This window comes from Poecile atricapillus, chromosome 3, assembly GCF_030490865.1.
Source record: "Poecile atricapillus isolate bPoeAtr1 chromosome 3, bPoeAtr1.hap1, whole genome shotgun sequence".
Lineage (NCBI taxonomy): Eukaryota > Metazoa > Chordata > Aves > Passeriformes > Paridae > Poecile > Poecile atricapillus.
In genome coordinates, this window is record NC_081251.1 from 79,368,406 (window position 1) to 79,396,324 (window position 27,919).

Here is a 27,919-nt window from a genome sequence, read left to right on the forward strand (position 1 = left end):
CCATAATATATTTTAAGCTCAGTGTGTTGAGGAATAATTCTCACCCTGGTGTCTTGGCCTGCAATCCACAGATTCAAATTGGGCTCCAGGTTGGAGCTCAAGACAAGAGGCCATGAATTCCAGCCTTTGGGATAACAAAGGACATGAAGACAGGTGACCGCAGCCAGGTGAATACTTGAGAGTAACAGCAGGAGCCGGTGACTGCCGCCTTTTGGATAAGGTAACGCCAGTGCGGTGGATGAGCACGGAGCGGGGAGGCAGGAGAAGACGAGAAGGAAGAGCGGGACTGACACCCCGGGGGAGACTATGACAGTGTAAAACTCCGGGGTTTGGATGTATTTGGGTGTGCCCTGCTCTCCGCTGGCCACGTTGCTGAGCTATAGCGTGTGCTTACTAGAACAGAAAAAGGCACCAGCGAGTCAGGGGCAAGGCTGGGGGGTCAGGTCTTTGCGAAGCCCCTCGCTTGCCTCGGAACCCTCGGTTCTCCGTAAGCTCAGGAGCGCGGGAGGCGCCGCTCCCTGTGCCGGGCAGAGCGCGGCTCCCCCCGGCCTCGGGCCGGAGCCACCCGCTCCCTGCGGGGATCTCCCGGCATCGCCTCCCTTTCGGTTTCGTTTTTGTTCTCAGGCGGGCCGGGCGAAGCTGCGGGAAACGAAACTGGGCGGGATCTGCGCTCCGGGCCGGGCCGCGCAGGCAGCTGGAGCGTCCGCGGGTCCCGCAGCATCGGCAGCCGCTCGGAGGTACCGGCGGGGCGGGGGCGCGGGAGGAGGGGCAGGGGTCCGTGTCAGATGGGTGCCCGCAGCTCGGCTGCAGCGGCCTGGCCCACCGCGCTCGGTGACGGCAGCCTGCGGTCATCTTCGGTTCGTGTGGCTACGCCTGGCGCCATCGCTGCGCCAAGGGATATGTTAAGTGCCGTCGGGTTCTCTTCTGAAGGAACCGATCCTGATTCTGGAGGAACGTTACTGATTATTTTCCTCCCACAGAATTCAGTGAATGATTCAATCTTTTTCTGTTAAGAAATCTGCTAAGAAATCTTCTCTAATCCCTAAATTCTCCACAATGCTTTCTAAAACTGTTGTTCCAAGCAATGATTTCCAAAATTTTTGCAGACCAATCATTGGAATTAGAAATTCGAATTAGTTTCCTATGAACTTTGTTACTGGCACCATTTTTCTATTTTATGTCGTAGCAGTGACCTATCTACCAGTATTAGGGGCTGCTTTTATTCTATGTCTAGAGCAACAGACACATCTTTGAATGTTACTTTGCAGCATCTATTGAAGATTGTGTCAAAATGGATCATGAGTATGTGACGATGATCAACCGGTACAGTCAAGTACATAAAGTTACAGTGTATTATGACACCATCAAGATGACCGGCCCATCTCATGATCCTGAGTAAGTTTACTTTGCATGTCAATAACTAGCAGGGCTCTTCCTGCAATGAACAAACCGTGTAAAGCTTGCAGTCACGACTGTTAGTTTGCTGAAAGTACATATGTAGTGGGAAAGCTAGTTGAAACGGTGAGTTGAATGGTAGGTGCATGGGTAAAATGTCATGTGATACAGTTTAAAGAGAAAGGCTTATTTCAAAGGTGATGGCTCTTTTTCAGAAAGTATCAGCAATGAACCTGCTACTTACTAGTAACTCTATTGTATGTTATGCATCTCTGCTCAGAAGGTGGATTGGGTTACAGCAAGAATTTCAGTTTGTGATTTAAATGCTACAAAGCAAAGTGTTTACAAAGCATTGTTGATTTCTAACCAGAAAGGTTGGGTGTATTAACTGATTGCATACTAATATATTTAATGTGTAGTATATTTTTTAACATCTCTTACAAGAAAAGAGTCTTTCTGCTTAAGAAGTTTTGCTTTCCCTTTTAAAGACAATTACAGGTGAGGGAGTATATTTTATTTTTTAACATTGATATAGTGTATTTTTTCCCTTTCCAAAAGTTGTATGTACTCAACGTCTGTAATATTTCCTTGTGTGATTTTTTAAATTTTTTTTTGCTAGTTTGCATGAAGACAAGCCTCATGCTAATAATTACGTTTCTTTTGATGTGTTGTTGCATGTTGTCAGTACTGTCTGCAGATATATTCTTTTCTTGAGTCCAACTACCATCCCAGAATAAATGAATAAATATTATCTGGACCTCAAATATTAATCAGTTGTCTTAATTTTTTCCCCATGTGGCTCATGTAATTTAAAAAAGTAACCCTTATTGCAGTAAAGACCACAGCTGTGATCACACAGCAACATCTTAATTCTTCAAAAGTGATGACATGGGACTGACAGAACTTACATACATTCCAAATAACTTATCCCATTTATTGTGATTTTTCATTGTTTTTCTGTGTCTTCTGTTATGTTCACAAATGAGATTCAACCCATTGTGTGACAGTGGTATCTAGGAAAATCCTGGGTAACTTGGGTTATTCCAAGGATATAGTGTAAAGTGTCTGGCTGTAGTGATGTGTGCTGTAAAACTCCTTCAGTCCCCTTGTGCTGCTCTTTCCTGGTGTGCTGCCTGCTAACTGGAAGCATTGAGCACTGCAGGTTGTGAGCTGGCTCCCTAACTCTTCTGTGCTGTGTCCCATTTCATAAATCTGAGGCCTGATGCAGAGATACCTCCCATGGTGTCATGGTTCTGGTGCTGTGGCTGCTTCCGTTACTGTGTCTGACAGGGTCAGTGCTGAGCACAATGTAATGCTTTCTAAAAAATAAATAAAATTTTAAAAAGTAGTTAAGCAGTTAAAAATACTGTTGGAACTAATAAAGTCTATGCATTTGTGACTGGAGAGGAAAATTTAAAAAATATACTAAAGTATTATGATAATCATAGGCTTGATATAATAAAAACACATTAATGCTTCAATACTTCCCAGTTATCTTATAGCACTTTGTAGATAATAAACACAAAGTTTAATCTGATAAGGTTATTAAAGTATATATGTGGGAAAAATGTAGCAATGTTTTAGACAAGTTTCCTTTATTGCAGGTTCACAGTTGTGGTTAAAATAAACGATGAGGAATATGGTAGAGGCACAGGTAAAAGTAAAAAAGAAGCAAAAGCAGTAGCAGCAAAAGAAACTTGGAAAATTATTGAGAAACAGGTGAGTAAATAGTAGGATTAAGTTTTGGGGATTATTATGCCGTGTACATCATATGTAATGTAGTAAATGTTGAAGATGTATATCTAAAAGTAGACCAATAAAATGTTGTTTAATTTGTTGTTTAAGTTTCTAATTACTTAAGTTGAAATTGTCTTTTTTCTGTCTTACTTGGAACTTCTCTACTTTTTATCACTGAATTGTTTTTCTTACTGTTTTCCTGTAGGGTTGATATATTGTGACTGTTTCCTCCTTTGCTGTTATAGGAGGATAAGGAAATGTATTTCTCTTTGTTAACCTGCCTTGATGTATGCAGAGTGGACAGGGGTACTTTTATATCTTGACACCTGTTCAATGATTCAATGTCTTCAAAACATTTGCAGGGCATAACTCAGTGTGTCTGTTGCCACTCTGCTAATGAAATTACTTACTTTCACTTGTTCTTATTCATCTTTTTTTTTCCTTTTCATTGTATTCTTTACAGTATAGCTGGTTATATACTCTATCCGTACTTGATTAAGTCTAGGTTTGAATTTTGCTCCTTTTCTGCCAAGTGTTTTGCTTTTCTTTATTTGCCATTCTTTATTTTTCTTTTTGACTCTGAATGCTTCTTAGCATTTTTTGTGTGAAATCTTTCCTTACGTTTTTCTATATGGCTTTTACTGTCACTGCGATTACTTTAACAGAATTGCTGCATGTTTGCTGATATGTTACTGATGTTGACTGATCATGAGACAGCTGGAAAGTCCTGCTTTTCCCTTTTGTACGTGCACAGAAGCATTTGCAGCCCTTGCTAAATGGGAGCAGCAGAAGAATCTTGCTGATATCCCTTCTTCACAGCTCATTCCCTATATTTTCCTAAAAGGGGTGGGATGAGGCATGGTGAGAAGTTGTTAAAGGCTGAAGTGTAGTACTTGGAAAGCTGGCTTTACATTTATTCAAAATGTAATAATTTTGCTTGGGATGTCTGTCCTTTGCCACAAAGGACAGAAAATGGGATTTCTTAAGAGTCTTGGAATGTGGACAAACCTGGAGATATATTAGTTCTTGTGCACTGTTTATCTTAATGTTAAGCTTAGGTTTTTAAGTTACCTGTTTTGTTTACTTTATAGTGTGAGAGTCCCTCAAATATGGCAGCTGCAGAGTTAACAACAACTCAAACAACCTCATCACCTGCACTAGACAAAGATTATGTCAGCCTATTAAATATTTTTTCACAAAGGACGCATCAAATAGTTGACTATCCTAACAAAACTCGTACTGGAGATGCCCATGCTCCCATGTAAGATACAATTTAATCTTCCTGCTTCCTTCTGATACTTTCCTGTGTTTATTAATACTACCATTAGTTATCCTTGCTCATGTTAGCTGAATATTTAGAAGGAGTCACACCATCTGCCTGAGAGCATTATCCAAAAGCTTCTTGAGCTGTCAGGCGTGGTGCTGTGACCACTTCCTTGAGGGGCCTGTTCCAGGGCCAACCACCCTCTGGGTGAAGAATCTTTTCCTGATATCTGACCTAAACTTATTCTGACTCAACTTCGTGCTCTCTCTTTGAGTCCTGTCACTGGTCACCAGAGAGAAGAAATTGGTGTCTGCCCCTCCTCTTCCCCTTACAAGGAAGTTATAACTGCAGTGAGGTTGCCCCTCAGTCTCCTCCAGTCTGAACAGCCCAAGTGACCTCAGCTGCTCCTCATATAGCTGCTCCTCAAGGCCCTTCACCATCTTTGTTGCCATCCTTCAGACATTCCCCAATAGCTTAATGTCATTTTTTATTATGGCACCCAAAACTGCACACTGGACTCAAGGTGAGGCCTCCCCAGCTCAGAGCAGAGCAGGACAATCCCCTCCCTTGCCCAGCTGGCCATGCTGTTCTTGATGTTCCATAGGACAGAGTTGGCCCTCCTGGCTGCCAGGGCACTGCTGGCTCAGGTTCAACTTGCCAGTGACCAGGATACACTGGTGCCTTTCCACAGTGCTGCTCTCCAGCCTCCTGTTCCCAAGTCTATACACGCAACCTGGGTTGTCCCATCCCAACTGCAGAATTCGGCACTTGCCCTTGTTAAATTTCACATGATTGGTGATTGCTCATCTCTTAATTTTAGTGTGTTGGTCTCTCTGCAGGGCTTCCCTGCCCTTGAAGGAGTCAACACCTCCTCCCAGTTTAGTCTTGTCAGCAAAATTACTTGATATCCTTTGAGTCCTGTGTACAAGTTGTTAATGAAGATGCTGAAGACCACAGGGCTGAGAATGGAGCAGAGCACCACTAGTGACAGGTCCCCAGCCTGATGTCACCCCATTTGCTGTAACCCTTTGTGCCTGACCCATGAGCCAGCTGCTCACCCATCATGTAAGCATGGTTATCCAGCTGTGTGCCAGATTTTTAGTCCAGAAGGATGCTGTGGGAGATGGTATGAAAAGCTTTGCCGAAATCCAAGAAGATTGCATCATCTTGCTTTCCTAGATCAGCTGGATGGAGTACCCTGTCATAGAAGGAAATCAGGGCTTTCCCTTCATGAAGCCATGCTGGCTGTGACCAATGACTGTATTGTTATTGATAAACATATCAATACCTCCCAGAATAATCTTTTCCAAGATTGTGCCAGGCTCTGAAAGTGGGTTACCTTGAAAGCGCAACAAATTAGTTACCTAGCATTATTAATTAGATTAAATATATATTGAAAACACTGTCCTGAAGTGTGTATTTCAGATTTCCATTCCATAATGTCAGTTGATTGTAGTATTTAAAAATCATTAAATTAAGACTTGTCATATGGCATATAAGACTTGATTCCCTGTTGTATTTTACAGGTATTCTATTAGCTGTACAATCAGTGGTGTTTTGTATGGAAGGGGCACTGGACCTTCCGTAATTGCTGCCAAACAAGCTGCTGCAAAAGAAGCATATGAGAAGGTAAATAAAGCAAGCTCTCTGACAATATGTGCTATATTTAGCCTTATCACAGAAGTTTAAATCTTTGAACCAATTTCCTCATTGTATTTAAAAGCATATTCCATGGATTCCATTAAAGAGGGAAACAATCCATATCTTAATATGTTGGTTGGGCTACTGTTAGTAGAATTTATGTTATGTTTCTATATTCAATTCTGGATTAAAAAAAAAAAATCTTAATAGTTGATATCTCTCTGTTGCAGAATAGCTCTGATATGTTGTCATTCAAGGATGCACACAGGTTAAAAATTTCTAAATTCTTACTTGTATACCAGTTGTCTTTTGAGTGAAGTGTTATTGAACTGGCAGGCTATGAACATACTTTTTTTACCATCTTCTGTTGAATCAAAAATCTATTGTGGAATGTCAGAGGCAAAGGCAAGACTCAGAATCAACAGGACTTGCCTTCAGTAGTGTTCCAAGGCAGAGTCTAGTGAAACAATTGCTGACACCACTCTCTGGAGAGCAGAGCTGTTGTCTTCGTGTTGGAAACTGTTATTTCCACGTGTGCAAAAAATTATCAGAATTCCAATAGTGATCCAAACCCACTTTTGAACTGTACAGAACATACAAACTAACTTAAATGGAGTGTAGTTTAAAATAAACTATGGCAGCATGGGGGAGGGAAGAATTCTTTTTTACTTTTAAGTACTTTTAATATTATTTGGCTGTTACTGAGACTATTCAATGCTTTTTAAGGTCAACCATGTAATTAATTAATTGACTATTACAGGTCTAGGAGCCTTTCTTAATATTTTCCTATATTGCAAACCCAGGGATCTTTTTATTTTCACTGATGTCTGAAATTTACTACCTCAAGCAGAATTTGTATACCAGTTAGTCTAAATTTGGGGTAGATAGTTTTTGTTTGTTTTTAATTTTTCCTTTTTCTCAGTGATGTCTGTGTAAAAAGCAAAACATAACTGGCAAAAAGTAGTAAAGGTCCAGTACTCCTGTATTTATAAAAAGGGGTTTATTTGTTGGCTGTCATTGAAACATAAATCCTATGTTTTGGTTTCCATGGTACCATGATGGAAGACCAGGAAATATAAAATGAAAACAAGTTTGTTTACTTTTTGTGATGTGATAGTGTATATCCATTGTAGGTGTTGGTGTTGCTTTTAATGTTACTTTTATGCTCTTATGACATGGGTATGGGGAGGAAGGGGAAGAACCACTGCTAAGTATTTGGGGTAAGTTTTTTTTATTCAACCCCAATTTAGTCATGAGTTTTGCAGTGTTTTCATGCTGAAGACATTGAATGTCAATTTGTACTGACTCAGATTTTCAGTTCTGCTGATTACATATATCAAAGCCTAACATTTTCCACACAGCAGTTGCACATGCAGCAAACAACAAAGATATTTGCTTTTCATAACTCTTGCTCTCATCCTAGTTTTGAATAGATCCAGACTCTACTTTTGTAAATATGTCTGTATAGTACGCTCACTGTGACAGGGCCCTGTGGTTTTCCTTTCTCTAGGAGAAAATTGGGCAGTTGCCTTTCCTCTGCAGGGCTTTGAATGTTTAGTGCAGTTAACAGCTTTCTCTTTGGACCCTTTAATCTTCCCTCTGCCCACTTTGGATGGCATTTTTTGCACTAGGGATTTGTTCATGTGATTTTGTTAAACATTCTTGGCTTTTCTTTTTTTTCCAGATGAAAACTGAAGGATCTAATGGCAGTTGTACACTTACCAAATGTAGCAATTTCTCTCAAGTGTCAGCTGGGTCTGACTCAGGGTAAGTTGGGTTCATTGCTAATGTGATAACAATATATTTACTAATCTTGGAGGGCAGCGTTCTCTAAGTCTAAATAAAGTATATAATTTTATTGTTTTATTGCGGTATAGAGCCATCTAATTTTAACTTCTGTTCCTTATACTTTGGAGTAAAGTTTGTTCTACTTGTGCAATTTTATGTGAATCTGTATGGTAAAGCTTAGAGCTTTCTGATTTATTCCTGTTTTGCCATAGGTAGTTCTTTCAGAAGCATTTTTACTGTGATGTAAATGGATTAGCCTACCTCACTCAATAGCTTTATTTCATCCCATTTTAACACTAATTTTGCTGTTGTGACACTCTTGTGAACTCGGTATAATTCAATTTCAGTACTTTCCTGTGCTCCATATTCTGCTTTCTTCTCTCCCTGTTTTCTTTTTTCTCCCCCTTTTTTCATTCTACATGAATCTTCATTTCCAACAAAGGGAAAAATTTTTGTAGCAAAAGAAACTGAACATGCATTGTTTGATATGTGATTTGAGAACCAGCAGTTTGACAGTAATGCCACTACTACTTTTACATTCTTCTATCTTCTAGATATCATAGACTCATTTCATAATAGAAATAATGGAGAATATTACAAAGTGTTGTTATTTTAGTAGCTTTCAAGCAGGTCGTTTTGTAGTTTAAATCAGTCATGATTGTTAATGCCTTTTCAGGTTTTGCTTTAAAAAGTGTGGGGTTTTTGGTACTTCTTTTCTTGTGACAGTAATTTTATTAATTATTGTGTTACTTTCACCTAAAAATATTCCATTATTTTTCAATAGAAACAGCATTTGCTTTGATGACCCATCTGCAAAGTTGGTAGAAAAAATGAAAGACATGACAATGTCTGAAAAGCCTTCACTTTTTCAGGTATAGTATGAAAATGGTCTTCCTCATAATGACGTTTTAGACCCTGAATGGGGCATGCTTCTTGTAAAAGTGTAACATCAGTTTGTTCTTTTATCCACTAATCATTGGAAAATACATGCATTTTTCCTAAGAAAATTCAGTATTGTTAATCATTAGTCATTTCCTTCTGTATTGTGGATCAAATTTATGTAGTGTTTAAGAAATGGTACTATAACCAAGAAAAGGGTCAAACTAAGCTAATTTTTTGCAATGATAATGCTATGTATGTTTTTGCAATGGTAATGTTATGCATAGCTAACATTCATTCTTATGACATTGTTTACATAAGGTATGATCATATTTATAGGCAATTCCTAGATACATTATCAGACATGTTTTAAACCAACTACAGTGAAAATATTCAGGATACCTCAGACAGGCTTTTTTTTTTTCCTGTTTTCCATGTAGAGAAACACACAAAATCCTGTCCTGAACAAAAGGTATGTGTTTATTTTGAGATTGCTATCTCCTGTAAACTATATTGCAAATATCTTTATTTTTTTTTATCTCGACTAAAGAAATGCTGCTATTGGGAGGTACATTTCTTTTCTCATCATGTGTTAGAAGAATGGCTCATTATAAATTTTGCTTTTATCCTTGTTAAAGAAAATTGGCAGCTAATTTTGCTAATGTAAGAAACAAGGAAGAGGAAAAAAAAAAGTCAGATTCAAATGAAAGTTCACCAGATGTGGACACAAATGCTGGAGAAGAGAATGGGAGTCCACACACTGTCAATGAAACGTAAGAAGGTTTTTTTTTAAGTTAATATTTTTAAGGCAATAACAGTATATATGAATCTAGATTTGTTTTTTTATTTATGGTAAAAGGAGGGAAAATACTGCTGTAAAAAGAACTTTCAAAGAAAATTGAAATTACATTTCTTTTTTGTGGAAATTTCAAATCTAGCATAGAAATTGACAAGCAGTGGTGTTTAAAGCTCACAACCAAACATCATTCATGTAAAGATGTGAGGGTAATTACCTGACACGCCTGAAAGGGTCAGTTTCCCTTGTTGTTTTAATCTCCAACGCTGTGGTTTAGATCTGTAGATTTGTCAAATGATCACTATGATATTGTAGTAGATGTATTATATCTGTCAAGATTATTTGATGCTCTTAATTGAAAATTAAGTATAATTAAGTGTGGTTTTCCTTTTTTTTTTTTTAAAGATTTCTCAGTCTTTTTGAAAAAATAGAGCTTATTGGTGCAGGTGGTTTTGGGAATGTTTTCAAGGCAGTATCGAAGTGTGATAAGACAGCCTATGCAATCAAGCGAGTTGAATTCACAGAGTACGTACTGTGTATTTACTTCTGCCTTTTAGGACAAACTTAATCAAGATTTTAATACTTTGTTTTCTCTGTTCAACAATAATAGGAGCATTTAGGTGATTTTCATTATTAATTGTCTGTCCTTTCCAGTAAACTGTTTATTTCCAAGTAAGCTGAAAGTGGTGCTGAATCTTTGTTAAATTTTGCATGTAATGGGTTAATTTCTGATGGAGCTCTAAAAATGTAAGTGTGTTAAGTTCTCTTTTCCCTGAACACAGTAGTAGTGCTCTGGTTGCTAATATAGCAAAATGTGTATGAAGAAAACCAGATGATTACTAAAACACTGAAAGCAGTCCTGTTACTTTTGACAGGCTACATGGAAAATTTCCATATCAGTAATGCAAAATAACTATAATTACAGAAAACAGAAAAAAATACAAGTAATAAATTTTGTGGTTTGTAATTGGAAAATGCTTTATATGTGACCCATGTAGTCATTACTCTCAAGTTGTGTTACTTGGCTTTTATAAATCTCAAAAGAGAATTATGATCTTAATTTTTTTTGAAAGTAATTTTCTGTAACCATTACCTAGTGGAGTATTTTATCAGCAGTTGAAAAAATTAATTTCTTTTAGGTTATCTATTGAAAATGGTTTTAATTGTTGGAGATACTTGTTCCTTAAATTGTGTACATATGTAATGTGTACATATTCCTTTGGATTCTTGTGTTCTTTGAAAGTATGTGTTATTTTCATTCATACTGGTATCCCAAGAACTATACTGAAAACCTACTGGTTCTTCAAGTAATGACTGCTGCTCTGCTGGCAGGTTTGCAGCTATTTGCTCTTTCAGCTTTTCTTGAGTGGGGATTTAAACACTTTTTGCATGTTGAATAACTGAGGAGATGAAAATAACCCCACCAAATTTGTAACTTCAGTTTTGAACTTTGAACTTATATGAAGGACAATATTATGCTTTGTTTTTAAATTAATGTAAAACTATCTGTATCCTGACACTTGATAGCATATCTTTTATTTAACTTTGTATTACATTGTAATAGGGAAATGCCTTATTTTTTAAAATTCTTTCCCCCGCTCCTGACAGGAAAGTAGAACGTGAAGCACAAGGACTTGCAAGACTTACACATGAGAACATAGTGCGGTATCATTCTAGCTGGAAAGGGTATGACCATATAAAGGACTCAAGGTAACTACAGAATAATAGTTTGCATTCACAAACTTTTTTGCTGCAGTGAACTTTCTGCTGTTGATAATGGGTTATCAATTATTATACGAATATAAATGCACACATGTGAAATCATACTGCTAGGAGAAAATGCACAATACTTGCCAGCAGCAGGTTGTATGTCATTAAATATACTTGTCTTCTTTTTCTTGATTAATAAGATAACATGATTTTATATTTCTCTCCTCTCTCAATATATGAAACTTAATGAATTTGTAGAGGAGAGTAAGACTGCAGAACTCAAAATTTGGAGCAAAAACTAACAATAGAAACTAAAAAATTTTCTGACATTTGGCTACCAAATTCCTGATCAGAAGTTTACTTTTCATAGTAAGTACTGGTCAGCCAGTAACTATCATAGATTTAATTATTTCCCTAAGTTAATTTTTTAATCGTGATGCCTGGAACAGTTTTGATTGTTTAGAAAAGGAATACAAAATTAAATGTTCTCTAATTTAGAGGTAGTCTTTTCACACTGAGACTTCTGGTAAAACAGTGCTGAGAGTTTTACTTGTAAGTTAGACTAAAAACTTTTCCAAGCTCCTTTGGTAAGCTTTTTTCACTAGTTGTGAATTCATACTCTTCAGATAGGCTGTCATACTTACTTAGAGCCACAAAATATTAATGGATTCAAAATTACAGTTCGCATGACACCTCTCCATAACTGTGCTCATTAAATGAGAGTAAAATGGGGGAGAAAAAGTCTGTCAAAATAGAACCATTAATATGTCAGAACCTCAATATCATGTATGTATTTTACATTAAACAGTTATTGGGTAAAAGACAGAAAAAAAGTCCTCAAAGCTGAGCACCCAGACTTGAAGTCGTGCCCTGACCTCAAGGCTACAGAGAGTCCTGAGCCATTTAATGCTTGTTCTTTCAGTGCCTTGAGCAGCTTTATTCAAGGGCACTCATCACACAGTGTACATAGGAAAAAACAGTGCATGCTTCTCTTTGTATTTTCCTTCCCCTCACCATCTCCAGCCTCAGCCTATCCTATGGGCTTCTCTGGAATATGCGAGGCTGCCGGATGGGTGATATATTTAATCTAGATTTGCAGCTCTCAGAAGGGTTTCTGTGACTAGCAGACCAATGTCAAAAATGGTCACTACCTTCATGACACGACAGAGTTGGAAAGTACATGACCATTCTGGGCAGGATAGGAAGGCAGGTGCTGTGTTTCTGGAGCAGAATAGAGAACATGTGTCAAGGACTCGCAGCAGTTCCTACAAGGTCAGATGGGAGCCAAGGACAGTGGTATTTCTTCCTGAATAGGACATGCCTCTAGATATGAGGGAAATTGAACTTGGGCTCTCAGAAAACTTCCAGTGTGAAACTAGAAAGGAAGCAAAACTTCAGAAATATTCCAGGAGTATGTAGCAACTGAGCAGGGATTCTTTGGGTTGCAGTCCTATTTATTTAAAACAAATTCCTCTAGGATCTTTGTTAAAATTAAGGGACTTGCAGACTTTATTTTGGGTAACTCCAAAAATAATTATTAGCAAAAAAGGCCTTTGAGGATGACTTGGGAGGAATTGTATCTTGCCAATTTTAATATGGTATGTAATTTTCTTTTGAAGCCAAAGTTCAGGCCAAAAAATTCGCTGTCTTTTCATCCAAATGGAATTCTGTGAACAAGGAACATTGGAAAACTGGATTGCCAAAAATAGAGAAGACCGAAAGTATCATGCAATGGCACAAACCAAATTTTTACAAATAGCGAAAGGGGTGGAATATATTCATTCTAAAGAGTTAATTCATCGAGACCTAAAGGTATGTAGGATAGGTAAAGAAATAAAGAAAAAAAAAGAATTTAAAGATAGTGTACTTACTGGAATTTCAGAAAATGTTAAATTGTTATAGTGCTTGCTTACTCTGTTATGTACCCTAGCAATGTGCTTCTTTGGATATTGCTAGTGATTTTCTTTCAGCAGCTGGCTGAACCTCATTTGAAAATCAAAAGGTAAACTTGGAGGATCTCAGAATGCAATTGTGAGATGTCATCAGCTAACAGGCATTTTCAGTGTGTTACTGTTGCCTGTTGGAAAAATAAAAGTTGAGTCTAGAGAGTTTGATCTTTCCATATTGTAAAGAGATAGTTTATCTATCCTAACACGTGCTGTGTTTGACAGTATGCTCTAGTTACTTTTGTCCTGTGTATGCATACAAATTGTTTGAATGCTACAGTTTTGGATAGAATTTCAGTCTCTAGATGTGCACAGTCATAAGAAGATTTTATTTCAATATAAAGATTATAAGGGACTTCATGGCTTCAGATGGAAGCTATAATGCTGCTTAGAGAGTTTTAAATCACTCACTTTATGAAAAAAAATCATTAGTGTGGTGGTATTCCTAGAGTTAAGCTAACTTCCCTGCCTGATCACTCAGGAGCCACTGTGGAAGTTAAATTCCCACCACCAGAGACCTTGACAGCTGGGACTGAAGTCCCTTCACAGCAGGCTGCTCCAGTGAACCCATAAATGCCTCACTTGACCCCCTCCACACCCCAGCTGTATTTGATGCTCAAGATGGGGTTCAAACCCTTGACCCTGAGATTAGGAGTCTCATGCTCTACTAGCTGAGGTAGGAATAAGGCTGTGGTCGATCAGGAGCGGTATTCTCCAGTTTAATGTTCCTACTGAATCCCCACACTGCTCACTGACTTTCCCCTCCCCTGTGGCAGGCTGGAGAGAAGAACTGGAGGCACAAAAGGAAAAGAGCACAGGTTTATATAAGAAAAATTTACTGGAAACAGCAATGAGATAAGGAAAGAAGAACAAACAAAACAAAACATTATTAAAACCAGAAGTCAAAAAATAGAGAGTGATTCACATGCAAAAAATTCACCTTGGAGCACTACCTGTTCATGGCCATGCTCCTATGACCCAGAAGTGAATCCTTCCCCCATTCCCAGAAAATGACATGAGGTGGTATAGACGAACAGATTACTGTACAAACTAACCCTCTCCTGACCAAAACCAAGTTAATGCTGCTAACTCTGCTACCTGTATTTGAATTGAGAACCTTCCTCTCCTCTTTGATCTACTGTCAGCTTAGGTGTTTGGCCACCTGAGGTATCCATAGCCCAGAGTCAAAGTTGCAGGATAGGTTCAAGCTGAGATTAAAGTAATTTGTGCCTGATAGGAACAGAGTCATTAAATAGTGTAGCCAGTTGTAGGCACTATATTAAATATGTGTGGACATGGTCAGACTTGAACAGAACAACTACACTGAGCATTCTTTACATGAAGATCTCTTCCTGTTGACTATTAATTATGTCCTGGCCTTATGGTCCTCTGGAGCTTCTTTGAGTAAAAGATAGTGTGAGGCTATTTGGTTTGGTTTTGTTTCTGAATGTTTTAAAAACATTCAGAAGATGAAGTTCCTTCATCATCTTTGGGAAACTTCATTGAAGAATATATCGTTCTGTTTTTAGTTCTTTGACTTTGTGTTCTGGTTTTGGCTAGGATACAGTTAATTTCTTTTCAATAGGTGGTACAGTGTTGTGTTTTGGGTTCACTATTATAATAATGCTGATAACACTGATGTTTTGGTTGCTACTAGGTAGTGTTTATTTTAAGTCAGAGACTGTTTTTACATGGAAGGGGGGCTGATCTGGGCTCAGGGAGGGAATCTGGCATCAGTCAGTGGGTGGTGAGCAATTGTATTGTGCATCACTTGTTTCTCCTTGTTTTGGTTTGGGTTTTTTTAATCCTTTTATCATTATTATTTACCATTGTTATTAAATTTTACTTTTGTTTCAATTATTAAACTATTTGTAACACAACTTACATGCTTACTTTTGATTTTCCCTCCCATTCCACTGTGTGGTTCTTAGTTGCCAACTGGCCTTTAGCCATGACACTGTCAAATTTTAAAAGGGGAAGTTTAATGGAAATGTAAAAGTGATACTCTGAGATACCTGTAGTAAGCCTTAACACTGCATTTAATTTACTACATGTGATCCCTTTGTGCCTAGGAGAAACTCTGACTTGAGTGGAATTCCATGTGAGACTAAATGCTTTGCCCAAGCGTATGAAGTCCTGACTAGGATTGAAGAGTGAAAAAGCACTTTGGGATATTAGAATGTTATATGCACAATGTATTTGAAGAGCAATTAAAGCATTATACAGTTATGACCGAGCTAGTGGGAAAAAGGTGCAGTTACTGCAGAGTGTACTATTTGAAGTTTAGTTTGTGTTTTTAAAAATTGATTTAACTTATTTCTCTTTCCGCACCATTCGTTTCTTAATGTTACTTTCTGAAAAATTACCAAATTTAATGGGGAACACTTCTGTGGCTGATTATGCTTGATGATAAACCTTGGTCATTTGGTGATTTTTTTTTCTTCTTTTTATTTATATATACGAAAATAGCCTCAGAATATATTCATATCACACAATGATAAAATAAAAATAGGTGACTTTGGTCTTGTGACTTCTGTGGCATTTGAGACTCTGACTGAGGACAGAGGAACAAAATCATATATGGCACCAGAACAGGTAATTTTCCTGCTGTATGAGTATCTCTGTAAGTAGGTGTGCACTATAAACTCAGCATTGGATGTTTTCAATCTTAATCTCAGTATTAAAGCAAGTTGCCTTAAATTCCTTGGTATGACTGTATGCAAAGATAACTGTATTCTGGAGAAATTGTATTCTGTAGCTGGATAACTGTGTTCTGGAGAACACAAGTGTGTTCATGTTTTTTTGCTTTGTGTGAACATACAGTCTGACACTGCATGCTGTAAGGAATGCTCTTGTAAAACCAGGCTGCCAGACATATATTTAAATTTGAATTTTGGGCCCCTGTTAATTGTGTAATTTGAGTTTCTCTGTTTGTTTCATTATTTGTCACAGGACAATATTGGCATGCTTTATCTGTACAGGCCTGTAGAACCTGTAATTTAATTTCAGGGTGTTCAGTGTGACATAGTAGTCACTGTTTAACAGGTCTGAGGCAGAAAGGGTTAACAATTAAGAAGGATATGGAGTAGGGCCAGTCCTGTAGCCTTGGGGTGGAAATTTTTGCTGACTTTAAATTTTGCTTTAAGAAGTGCTATTCTCCAGTTGGATTTGATGCCTGTGTTGTTCTGTTCTAATCTTTCTAGTCTGGGGCCAGATATGGAAAGGAAGTAGATATTTATGCACTGGGACTAATTTGGTTTGAAATTCTTTCGGCATTCACTTACCATGAAAAGACTAAGGTATGTAATCTTTAAATTTAAAAACTCCCACTTTGTTGTTGTTGTTTTGCCTTGCTGCTAGTATCACATATTGATAGCATTCTAGAAGGAATCTCTTTACCTAGAGTACTATCTCTATTTACATTTTTTTCCTTAATTCATTTCCGTGAAGCCTGTAAGACCTCACACCTTAGCTGAAATGTTGTAACTGAAGGAAAAAAATACTACAGTTTATTACACTTCTGTCCTACTACATACACACTAAAGCTTGAGCATGCTAAAGGATAAAGTCAAGCAAAAAAGGATGACAAGTTTCTTATAAATATTTTTCTTTGATGAGAAACTTAAAGGGAGTATTTTTCTAATTTTAGAAAATAAAAATTATGGATGGGTGACTTTTGTCTCTGCCATGCTCTTGTCTTCACTGCACAGTGGAGCAAAAAGAGTTTCCACCAAATCAAAACCCTTACAGTTTCCCAAGATGAAAACAAAAGTATTTGAAAAATGTTGCTTGAAGTGAAACAGATATTATTTCAAAAAGAAAATCCCATGTTACTTAAGCTTTCTTTTAAAAGGTATCTTGTATGTGTTTTGAGCTTTTTATGTGCAAACCTTCATATTGGTGGGAGATATTGATGTAGCTGCTGGGTATCTTGTCTAAAGTAATTGTGGTTGGACTAAGACTTTGAACAGTTAGTCAGATCCTTTTGCCAGTATGAGAAAATCATACCAGTGTGTCTGTTCAACTTGTCCAGCCACCTTGCAGTACCTCCTCAGATCTTCTGTTCCTGCTCACAGTTGACTGCAAATGCGTGCACCGTCCCACAGTGTTTACAGTTGGAAAAACATCATTTCCTTAAACTATAAAAATCTTGTGCTCTGCAGGCAGGTGGGGAAGTTATGTGGATGGAAGGTCCTAGGATGGTTTTCAGCTGCTCCATTAGATTAGAAAGAATTTCACTTAATGGAATATGATAAACTCTAGTGCTGGCAAGCCCTGCTGCGAGAACATCATGTAAAAGCAAAGCTGATTATTCTGTGCTGAGTAACTGGTTCAGTTCATGATCCCCAGCATGTAGGGTCACAGGCTTAAAGCTACTGCTAAAGAGTAGGGGAAAAAACTCGAAGTTCAGGGGAGCTGTTGTTTTACTGGATAGTGGCTGTAAAGGGCTTGCTATGCCAGGCTTATAGGGACCCGTAAGACTAGCTGATGATTTGGGATACACAGCTAAGTCCAAGAACATGACTGTTATCTTCAGGCAGACATTAACAGCAAATGAATTAAGCAGACTGTTTAACCAGAAAGCCACTTGCAGAATCACAGAATGGCTGAAGTTGGAAGGGGCCACTGGAGGTCATCTAGTCCAACCCACCTGCTCAAGCAAGGTTCCCTAGAGCACATTACTTGGGCTTGTGTCTACTGTATCTCCAGTCAGAGAGACTCCACAGCCTCTCTGGGCAATCTGTTCCAGTGCTCAGTCACCCACACAGTAAAGATTTTCCTCATGTTCAGATGGAGCTTTCTGTGCATCACTTTCTGCCCGTTGCCTCCTGTCCTACTGCTCAGCAGCAGTGAGCAGAGCCTGGCTGCATCCTCCTGGCACCTCCCTTCAGACACTCATAGCCATTGATGAGGTCCCCTCTCAGTGCCTCTTCTTGGGGCTGAACAGGCCCAGCTCCCTCTGCCTTTCCTCCTAAGAGATGCTCCAGTGCCTCAATCCCCTTTGTTACCCTCCACTGGAGCCACTCCAGGAGCTCCATGTCTCTCTTGTCCTGAGGGGCCCAGGACTGGACACAGCAGTCCAGATGTGCCTCAGCAGGGCTGGGCAGAGGGGCAGGATCACCTCCCCTGGCCTGCTGGCAATGCCCTTCCTAATGCACCCCAGGATTCCATGGCCTTCTTGGCCACAAGGACACTGCTGGCTCATGGATGGCTCGTTGTCCACCACGACCCCCAGGTCCTTCTCCACAGGAGGTCAGCCCCCAGCCTGTAGTGGTGCAGAACCCTGCATTTCCTTTTGTGGAATTCCAGAAGGTTCCTCCCTGCCCATCTGTCCAGCCTGTTGAGGCCCTTCCAAAGGGCTGCACAGCACTCTGGGGTATTGGCCACTCCTCCCAGCTTTGTGTCACCAGTGAACTTGCTGAGGACACATCTGCCCCTTCATCCAGGTCATTGATGAACAAGTTAAACAATACTGGGCTCAGTATTGAAGTTTGGAGGACACCACTGGTGACAGGCCTCAAACTAGATCCTGTGCTGCTGAGTGTGACCCTCTGGGACCTGCTGTTCAGCCAGTGCTCAGTCCACCTCACCATCCATTCGTCCAGCCTGCTCCTCCTGAGCTTGACTATCAGGATGTTGTGAGAGACAGTGTCATATAGAAAAAAAAAAAATTTACCAAAAGCTATTTTTAAGCATGTAATGACAAATCTAGTTGCTTTGAATGTGGTATTTTATGCAATGACATAGAATTACATTCTGCTTGGCTTGCAAACAGAAATCCATCTGTCTTGCTTTTTTCTTTTCTTTTAATGCCATTAAACAAAATAAATCCATTGCTTTTAAATTAAGGAAAGAAAGATAACGGTTCTGGAATAGAGAGGACTATTGAAACAAACATGTCATTATAGTGTGTGAAGCTTTTAAGCTTAGAAATGGAAAATAATTGATGAAAAGGATGTCATCATAAAACCAAACCAAAGCACAACTAAATGAAAAAAACCCCCAGCTTTCAAACTCTTTACAGTTACTTTTTGAAGCCTTACATTTCCTGTAGATTTGTGTTTTCCTGACTACTTCAGTAAACTTTATGGGTCATAAGGTAGAGATACAAAACATAACAAATTAAAGTATACCAAAACTATTCTCTTTTATTAATTTCAGGTATGGCCTTCTGCTAGAAAAGGTGAGCTTCCAGAGTGCTTCATGAACAAATTTCCACCAGAGGTATGAGGTTTTAATATATTTTTTGGTTACTGTGTTAACTAAAAAAAAAAAAAAAAAAAAAAAAAAATTAAAAAAATCTATTGACATTTATTTTTTTTTTGCAGGCATCCATAATCAAAAGGATGCTTTCAACAGACCCTTCGGGAAGAATCACTATATCTCATTTACTCGACCTTGTTAAGTCTGTTGATGAAGAGAAGGAACTTAGAAATTATTCTTATTAAATGTCCTTTCATACTGTGTTTAAATCCAGAGTCTGATGAATTTATTACAGTTGATGAAATGACAACAGATGTCAGAAGTAACAGCAAGACTTGGGGTGTGTCTTTTCCATGGCCACATCACCATTCATGTCTGCCAGCTACCAGGACAGGATACTTCTGCAAGAAATCACACTCAATTTTTACCTGGAAACATAGGTTTTGGATGAGCTGGACTATTTTGTACAATAAGTAATAGAACCTAGTCCTTTTCCCCTCAAAGATTATGTTGATGTGGTAAAGCGCTAACTGGGTTGTAGCAAATCCCTGCATGTGCTGCATCCATTATCCCTTAAGGTTATCTATTGTTTTCCATGGAAGAAGTGCTGTCAGGTGCTATGTGACTCAAACCTTTCTGTTTTGTTCAGTGATATTGTTAATAATTACTGGAATGCTCCCATTATTAACAAGACTAGTTTTGGCAGAAAAGGTACTAGGAAAAGGTGTTATTCTTCACTGAATTTCAGTACTTTGAGGTGAGCTTTCTTATCTCTTCACAGCTGCTGATGACCTAGCAGCTTCAGTGGTCTAGATTTTAAATTTGTAAAATGAGGATTTCTTAAGAATTTAAATGTTAAGTATTCAGCTTCTAGGACATCTAATTTAGAACAAACCTCAATTTTTGAAAACTTTAGGTTTTGATGGTTATCTTTTTTGGAAAGGAACGTCCACGGTGCTATTAATACAGGAAAATTCTTCAATTGCCTCAGTAGTAACCACTGGAAATCCTAGGCTGAGAGAGTACTTTAAACGTTCCCATGCTTCTAGGTTTTAGTCCCTTACTGTAATACTGAGGCATGCCTGACCCTTAATAACTGTACTGAGTACCTCTGGTGTGTACCACAAAAAGGAACAGCAGGTTCTCTGCTACTCTTCTTTTATATCCTTCAGAGTTCAGCCTCGCCTGAACTTGAAGTACTGTGTGGTGCGGGGAGCAGAGTGAAAAGACAGGCACATTGGGCCTTCATTGTCTTTGAGCTCTGTCTTGTCAAACTGTTCACTGACATGGGGCCATCACATATTACCTAATTTTTTGCTTCGAAATCTCTGCTCACTTGAGTAATGGCAAATGAGCAGAGATTTCAAAGCAAAAAATAAGTAATATGTGAAGTACTGTATGCTTTTTCTGAAATGTTAAATGGATTAAAAGTGGGTGACTTCTCTGAAAGAGATAATACGAATGAGTGTATTTGTATTCTTAAAGAAATTACTGATGTTCTGGTGCAAGTATTTATTGCTAAATAAGAATGTGATTGTACATACTTTTTTAAGGCCTTACTGCTTTCTTTTTTTCTCTTTATCATGAGTCACATTTATAGTATCATAGAATGGTTTGGGTTGGAAGGGACCTTAAAGATCACCCAGTTTCAACCCACCTGCCCTCGGCAGAGACACTTCCCAGTAGATGACATTACTCAAGGTCTTGTTCAGCCTGGCTTTGAACACTGCCAGGGAGGGGGTATCCACAGCTTCTCTGGGAAACCTCTTCCAGTGCTTCGCCACCTTCACCATAAAGAATTTCTTCCTAATATCTAATCTCAGCCTTTCACTTCAAAGCCATTTCCCCTTGTCCTGTCACTACATGCCCTTGGGAAAAAGTCTCCCTCCAGCTCTCTTTGCAGCCCCCTTTAGGTACTGAAAGGCTGCTCCAAGGTCTCCCTGGAGCCTCCTCTTCTCCAGGCTGAACAAGGCCAACTCAGGAAACTTCATTTGCCAGTTCCCTCAGGACCAGTGGATGCATGGCAGCAGGTCCCATGGACTAGTGCACCTCTAGGTTCTTTAGATTTTTTTTGAGTCTGATCTTCTTGACATCCCTGGCCAGATTGAATTTCATCAGGGCTTTCCTAACCTTATCCTTGACTGGAATTCATAAAATATTTCACTACTCTAGACTAATTAGTATTTCTTTGCAGTGGTCAAGATCTGTGAGAAACTACATATCCTTACAGACAAAATGCTACTATTTCTTCTTTTTCTTCTCTTTAGTCTGTTGGGATAAAATTGACATATTGTTGGACTTGATGATCTTTAAGGTCTGTTCTAACCTAAACAATTCTGTGAAACTATTAATAATAGGAAAATTGATATGTGGCAATCTCTTGGCTGCATTTCCTTTACAGTTTTTGGACAGACCAAAGTAGTATCATTACTTTCTTGCTGTTAAGTAATACTGAGTTTGTCCCAGTAGTTTTTGATATATTCTTCCTGCATAGTATTTGTATATGTCAGCATTAACTTTTTATAAATGGTAACAGGTCTATTAAAATGTATTTTTATGTAAAAAAATGAAAATGAAAACCCACCATCATGATCTAATTACGGAAAATATGCACCTTTATATATACCAGAATATAATATATATGTCACTGTCATGTTTCACAAGCTTTTTTTTCCCCACCAAGTCTAAGATAGTAAGCAAAACCAGGCTGGTATTTAGGCATCTCTGTAAAGATGAAAAAAACCCTGTTTAATACATTATGCAATAAAGTGATTAGCCAATATTTATGCCTTCACTCATAGTTGAATTTTATTACCAGTTGGGCAGTAAAAAACAAAGATGTGAAAGACTTAACCTCAGTTATGTTAGTTCAGTTAAAACCACCAAGTTTTAATTTCTATTAAATTGTGCATCAAACAGAAAATATGAATTTAACTTGTCAACTTAAACTCTTTTTCTGCATACTTTGGTATGAATTCTTGAGAATGGCATAGCTCTGAGCCTTTTAAAAGATATTATGAATTATACATACTTATCTAGGGCTTCTTCCTTTAGACTGGCTTTAGTCATGATCTGCAGCACTGTCTCCAGGACAGTTTGAAGATAAATCTTCAGAGTCTACAGGACAAGCAGGAGAAGAGTGAGTAATTGCAGCTCAGGGAAGGAAAAAATGGTTTCTAGAAATACATCTGGAATCGATGTAGAACAGATTAAATGGCATTCAAGGTTTACAAGTCAGTAACTCACAAATTTGTTTTGAAACAGTGAATACAAATTCTACTCTCTTTGGTGCTGTGAAACTGGATGGTGTTCTAATTGTTTCAAAAACACCTGCTAGCTTTCACAGCTTTTATGGTACTGGTTTTAGTATCTGAATTATGTTTTCTCAAAACTAATTAAATTATATAAGTTCAAATAAATGTCAGTGTGGTTTGCTGTGTTTTGTTGTGTGGGGGTTTTGTTTGGTTGGTTTTTCTGCATATAAACCCAAAAATTGGCTAACAATCACAACAACAATATGTATGAAGCTTTGTGCAAAAACCAGCAGCCTGGAAGGTAAATCTGCTATATAGACTTGGAAGCTGCAGTAAGGGAAACACAAAAGAAATATGCTACAGCTGGAGTCTAGCTGCATCAGCAAAGTAAGGCACCTACAAAAGCTTGGTTCACTCTCACCTTCATAGGTTGTTCCACACCAAATGCAATAGAAGTGCTTCTCTCTCAAATAGGCTGTCAGGATGTGTAGCTTTTCTGATACCTAGAAATATGCACAGGTATGTGATGACCTGTGGCTCACATGACATAAACCACTCTGAGCCTCTGCTTTGCTAAAATAAGCGTTTAACCCAATGCTATGGAAAAGCTACACAATACCGTAGCTCAGTAAGACATGAACTTTCCCACAGTTGTAGAACAGTGCACAGGAATGCATGATCTCTGGAAAGTTAATAGCTGTTGTTTGCTCATCCTTCTTTCCAGCTAAGTAACCTACACTGAAGGCAGAGAGCTAAAAATACTACTTAGCTCCTATATGGTATCTTTTGTGGAATTTTTCACACCTAATCTCTGCCAATCAAACACTTAAGACTAACAACAGCCGTGTAATCTAGTTCTTAAAAATAAGTATTTCCAATGTCCCTCTTAAGATAAGAATCTGTGAAGCATTTTCAGAAATTAATTAGCAACTCTAAACTTCAACGTCAGACCTGAGATGAGGCATCCAAAATTAAAACTCAAAAGCATATGACTGTGATCACCTATCTTGGCTAAAAATGTTTAGAATTTAATTTCTAGGCTACTTTTTTCAAAGATCAGGCTCAAAACAGATGAGCAATAAATCAGTGGTTTAATGTTTCATATTTTATCATGTAACTGCTATAAAAGTCACTGCTCTGTGATTGCAAAGAGGCCCTTTACTACAGTGTGGGAAACATGTATACATACATATGTTTCAAGGAATATTAAATTTAATTCTGAATTGAGAAATTAATTAAGTTTAAGAGCTTACACTTAAGTCTGAGCTTGTGCATTCATCTTCCTTTTCTTCCTCATCCTTTTTGTCTTCCTCTTCAGATTCTATCCAAAACCAAGTCTCCTTGGGAACATCAATATCCTTAAATAACAAGGGATTTAAATGGAAGTTATCTGTCTTTGTAGGTTTTCTTGTAAGACACTGGATAAAACTAATTTCTAGGAAGTGAGCTGTTAGCCTTTAAAACTTGCATGTATAGTATAACCAAGAATTACTAAAGCTGTAGGTAAATACAGTGGTCCACAAGAAAGATTATTCACTGTTTTTTTTTAACAATGGAATGCATGCGAATGCTAACACCTAGTTCTATTTACTCTATTTTTATTGGTATATATATATGTGCATAAAGATACAGAGATAGATAGATAATTGGCAAGGCTACACAATCTCACACTGAGTCTTTGAGCAGATAGCCTTGTTTATCAGTTTAAGACATGCTGCCCCAAGTTATTTCATCAAGAGATCACACAGTGCTTCCTAATTCACCTCAGGTAAAGTTAAAGGACGAAAAGTAAACAAGGATGATCTAAGCTTAATTCAGGTGACTTCATTTGAAGCAAACTAAGGAGTTTTGAACAATCTCAGCAGAAATTGTGAGGTGGTATTAACCTCTACCTGGTTAATAGAGGAAAGAAACAACCTTGAAGTTTTCCCATGGCAAAAATTTGTAGTGGTTCACTGCTATTACCCATGTTATTCCTTGCAAGTGGAAGGTACTTATTTGTGTGGGAGTTTTTGTTTGTTTTTTTAATGCTACTTTGGTGAATCCGCTGATTCCCTCAATGACGATCCCCATTCTTGGAGATACTGAAGATCTGCCTGGACAACCTGCTTTAAGTGATTCTGCTTGAGGAGAAAGGCTGAACACGATGATTTCCAGAGTCATTCCCAATGTCAGTCACTGTGCCATGATGTTGCTCCCTCAGTTGAAGCAATTAGCACCATTATTTAGGATGGCCTGATACTAGCTACTGGAAGATATGCAAACAGCTCTGAAGTCACCACAAGACTGCAGAAGCAAAAACACAGGTCCTCATATAAGTTACCATGAGGTTGGTGTGCACCTTCTGAATGGTACCAACAAAGACTGAAATATTTTAAGACGACTACAGTGCTGCCAAACATCAAGACTTAAGCTAGTTACCCCACAATTTTAGAGAACTTCCAAGAACTAACCACTGTATTGTAACCTGTATCTCTAAACTCTAGGTCTTCTTTCCAACCCCCCAGGTCTCACTTTTTGCATATCTAATTGCTGGCAGGCCCTCTGGCTTTTTCGCAGGTCTCCTTCCATCTTACGTTCTTCTTGTTTGGTTTTGAATCTTACTCTGTTAAGAACAAGCAGAGGGAGATAAGCAGGCAGACACACAGTAACAGATGCATTACAGTCCATAGCTTTACGAAACCCGAAAATCTAAGATTCTATTCCTACTAATTTTCTCAGGCCTGAACAACACTGAGGTCAAGAAGTCATTCTGACATTGTTTCTGTAGGAGCACACTTGTATTTCTTGGGAATTGTACCTTCAGGATACCTTTTTTGACCACACTACCCTGTTTCTTCATGAGGTTTTCCTAAGACATAAAGAAGTGGTTCACTAACTCATCTGCAAAAGATACAGCCTTTCCTAAGCTTCTCCATTTATTAAAAGCAAATTGGAAGAAAACTGAACCAATACAATCTTTAAAAATGTACCCTGACTTTTAAAACCATTGTACCAACATTGCTCAGGAATATCTGTGGATTTTATATTGCAAAATATATATTTCTCCAATTTAAAAAGCTGCATATGACTTGAGAAAAATTAGTATGTATATTGTTTACATTATTAACAATTACAAAACTAAATGGTGCAGCACATGCTATTATCATTACAGTGTTTATCTACTTTTGCTTTAGAACTGAGAAAGAATTATTCTGTATTGTAACTCTCACCTTTCATTCAAAACATTCAAAAATAGTAGCACATTAAAAGAATAACCAAACTTCAAGCATAAAAAGAATTGCTATTTAGACATTGCTTGGAATAGCAGCTGTATCATTTTACCTGAACTGATCTGCAGCTTGTTCATTTGCTTGTTTTTTCATATGGAGCTTTTGTCTATAGTTTTCCAGTTTTTCTTCAGCTTTTCGCTTTTTTAGTTCCTCATGACCAAGCCCACTTCTGCCTATATAAGTTCAAAAGATGAATGTAAGCAGTTGAGAAGCTCTGATATCCAACTAAATATATCAGAAAGTGCCACAAACCTGTTTTTATGTTCAGAGGAATAGGTTCAACAATGCCTTCTCCTGTGAGAGAAAAAATAAGTCAATTTTAAAAAACCAAGTTTGCCTCAAACAATGATTTGTGCAGTATATTCAAGCAGGCAAGCTGCTTTTGCCATTATTGTGATTTTTTGCTTGGGAGTTGAAAAGTTCCCAATCAATATACATTTAGTACACAAAAAATGACACAGCTGTACTGGAAACTCACTCTCTTTTTCAGCTTGTCTGCTGGAATCCTATGTACTTTTTTCATGACAGGACCAATCTGAATGAAATGTGGTGATGTGACAGGTGTAACATGCCTATGATGAAGACAGCTTTGTTACTGCCTTCTGGAGCATTTTCACTCTGCAATCTCACAACAATGATGAAGAATAAAAAGAATTTATCTGGGCCAGTTCATTGTAATTGTCTTCCACAGACACTGAACTGGCATAGCAGTTACTGATTCCTTGTTTTACTGATTTTGCTTCATAAGGATATGCCAGTGTGCACTGTTTTTCAAAATCCAGCTATAAATTTCAAGAGGGTCTGATGTTTTTTTGAACACTATTAGCTTTGCAAAACAATCAAAACATCCTTAATGCAATTCCTGTAAGTATACATGTATGCAAGTACATTTACTGAGCTGCAAGTGCTGCTCTTCCCTTGCATCTGTCAATAGTCTTTGCTATTTTTACTTCAGTTTTAGGGATTTGTGAGAGAACATATTCTGTTCTCTCACAGCACCTTCACAGTTCTGTAATGCTGTTTCTCCAAGAGGCACTTAGTGACCTGTCAACAAATGCAGTGAGACCTGCAGTGTATAAAATATTAAGGTATAGCTGAATACAAACACACACTTCCAGAGTGACAAACTTACCACTTTTGCCAAGGGCCTGGCCACTCTTGTAGCCCATCTTCTGGAGCAAAGCAAAGCCTTTGTTCTCATTGCCCAATGCACTTTTCAGTACCAAGTCACGTCTCTCTTTTTCTTCTTCTTTTATGCTTTTTTGTCTGTTCTTCTCATTGGCTTCTTTTTGCTTTTCTTCTTTCTGAATAGCTTCCTTCACCCGCCTCACCATGGGCAAGCCTGGCCTGACATCCTGTCTGCGAGTTAGTAATTCCAACAAACATTAGCGTTTTGTTTGTTTAACAGGTTTACGATCATTTAAGAGGAGTGTAAAAAAAAAAGAACTACCTACTTACTTAATAAATAAATCAGACATATAGTCCTCCTCTTCATCTCCCTCCATGCTTAGCACGCCTCTATGCCGACGCCTCGCCGATGGACAGCGTCAGTGCGCGTTACCGAGCATTTTATTTCTCTGCCCGTCCCCTGCCAGGCTGGGGACGGAGGGGCCGAGGGACGAGAACACTGAACCCACCGGGCCGGGCTGCCCGTGCGAGCCCCGGGCCACCCGCGCCCGCCTCCAAGCCCACAGCGCGTCCTCCAGGGCCCCGCTACCACCGGCGGCCGCGACGCCGCTCCACGCCCGGGAGCCCCGCCGAGCTGCTGCCGAGCGCCAGGAGCCGGGAGAGCGGCGGGAGCAGCCCAGGCACGGCCGAGCTGCAGCCGAGCGCCAGGAGCCGGGAGAGCGGCTGGAGCAGCCCAGGCACGGCGCACGGCGCACGCCCCAGGCCCGGCCCGGCCCGGCCCGGCCGCTCCGCAGCGCCTGCGCGGGGCCGCCCCCGCTCGCCGGCGCCTGCGCCTCTCCCGCTTCCTGCTGCGCGGCCGCGGTGCCTCCGCGCTACCGGGCTGCGCCGGGGCCGGGCTGGGGGCA

The 27,919-nt window shown here is 38.9% G+C and overlaps 2 protein-coding genes across 4 annotated transcripts; one reads left to right on the forward strand and one right to left on the reverse strand.

The window, feature by feature from the left end:
- The first annotated feature begins 411 nt into the window (after nt 1-411).
- Nucleotides 412-19,619, forward strand: EIF2AK2 (eukaryotic translation initiation factor 2 alpha kinase 2). The gene is made up of 16 exons (XM_058836995.1): nt 412-737; nt 1,269-1,395; nt 3,000-3,114; nt 4,224-4,393; nt 5,923-6,025; nt 7,722-7,804; nt 8,610-8,697; nt 9,145-9,176; nt 9,343-9,477; nt 9,906-10,025; nt 11,109-11,210; nt 12,830-13,022; nt 15,626-15,751; nt 16,360-16,455; nt 19,319-19,381; nt 19,486-19,619. The coding sequence occupies exons 2-16, from the start codon at nt 1,292-1,294 to the stop codon at nt 19,603-19,605; spliced, it is 1,650 nt and encodes a 549-aa protein (XP_058692978.1). The 5' UTR covers nt 412-737; nt 1,269-1,291; the 3' UTR covers nt 19,606-19,619.
- GPATCH11 (G-patch domain containing 11) lies at nt 19,280-27,787 on the reverse strand. Of its 3 annotated transcripts, none has more exons than XM_058836998.1 (9): nt 27,345-27,787; nt 27,019-27,245; nt 26,139-26,180; nt 25,939-26,059; nt 25,129-25,219; nt 23,868-23,972; nt 23,036-23,117; nt 22,392-22,477; nt 19,280-19,419 (listed from the first exon to the last, which is right to left on the reverse strand). In XM_058836998.1, the coding sequence occupies exons 1-8, from the start codon at nt 27,389-27,391 to the stop codon at nt 22,422-22,424; spliced, it is 771 nt and encodes a 256-aa protein (XP_058692981.1). In that variant the 5' UTR covers nt 27,392-27,787; the 3' UTR covers nt 19,280-19,419; nt 22,392-22,421. The 3 variants fall into 3 exon arrangements, with proteins under 3 accessions (XP_058692981.1, XP_058692980.1, XP_058692982.1); XM_058836997.1 differs by having other exon boundaries at nt 19,280-19,761; XM_058836999.1 differs by lacking the exon at nt 19,280-19,419 and adding an exon at nt 19,798-22,084.
- Nucleotides 27,788-27,919: the final 132 nt, after the last annotated feature.

Coding starts and splice junctions, on each gene's coding strand:
- EIF2AK2 (XM_058836995.1), top strand. CDS start 1,292: ATGGATCATGAGTATGTGACGATGATCAACCGGTACAGTCAAGTACAT. Junction 8,698..9,144: donor AAAAGCCTTCACTTTTTCAG/GTATAGTATGAA, acceptor TTTTCCATGTAG/AGAAACACACAAAATCCTGT. Junction 9,177..9,342: donor AATCCTGTCCTGAACAAAAG/GTATGTGTTTAT, acceptor TCCTTGTTAAAG/AAAATTGGCAGCTAATTTTG.
- GPATCH11 (XM_058836998.1), bottom strand. CDS start 27,391: ATGGAGGGAGATGAAGAGGAGGACTATATGTCTGATTTATTTATTAA. Junction 26,181..27,018: donor CCAGGCCCTTGGCAAAAGTG/GTAAGTTTGTCA, acceptor TTTCTCTCACAG/GAGAAGGCATTGTTGAACCT. Junction 22,478..23,035: donor GTGTGGAACAACCTATGAAG/GTGAGAGTGAAC, acceptor CTTGTCCTGTAG/ACTCTGAAGATTTATCTTCA.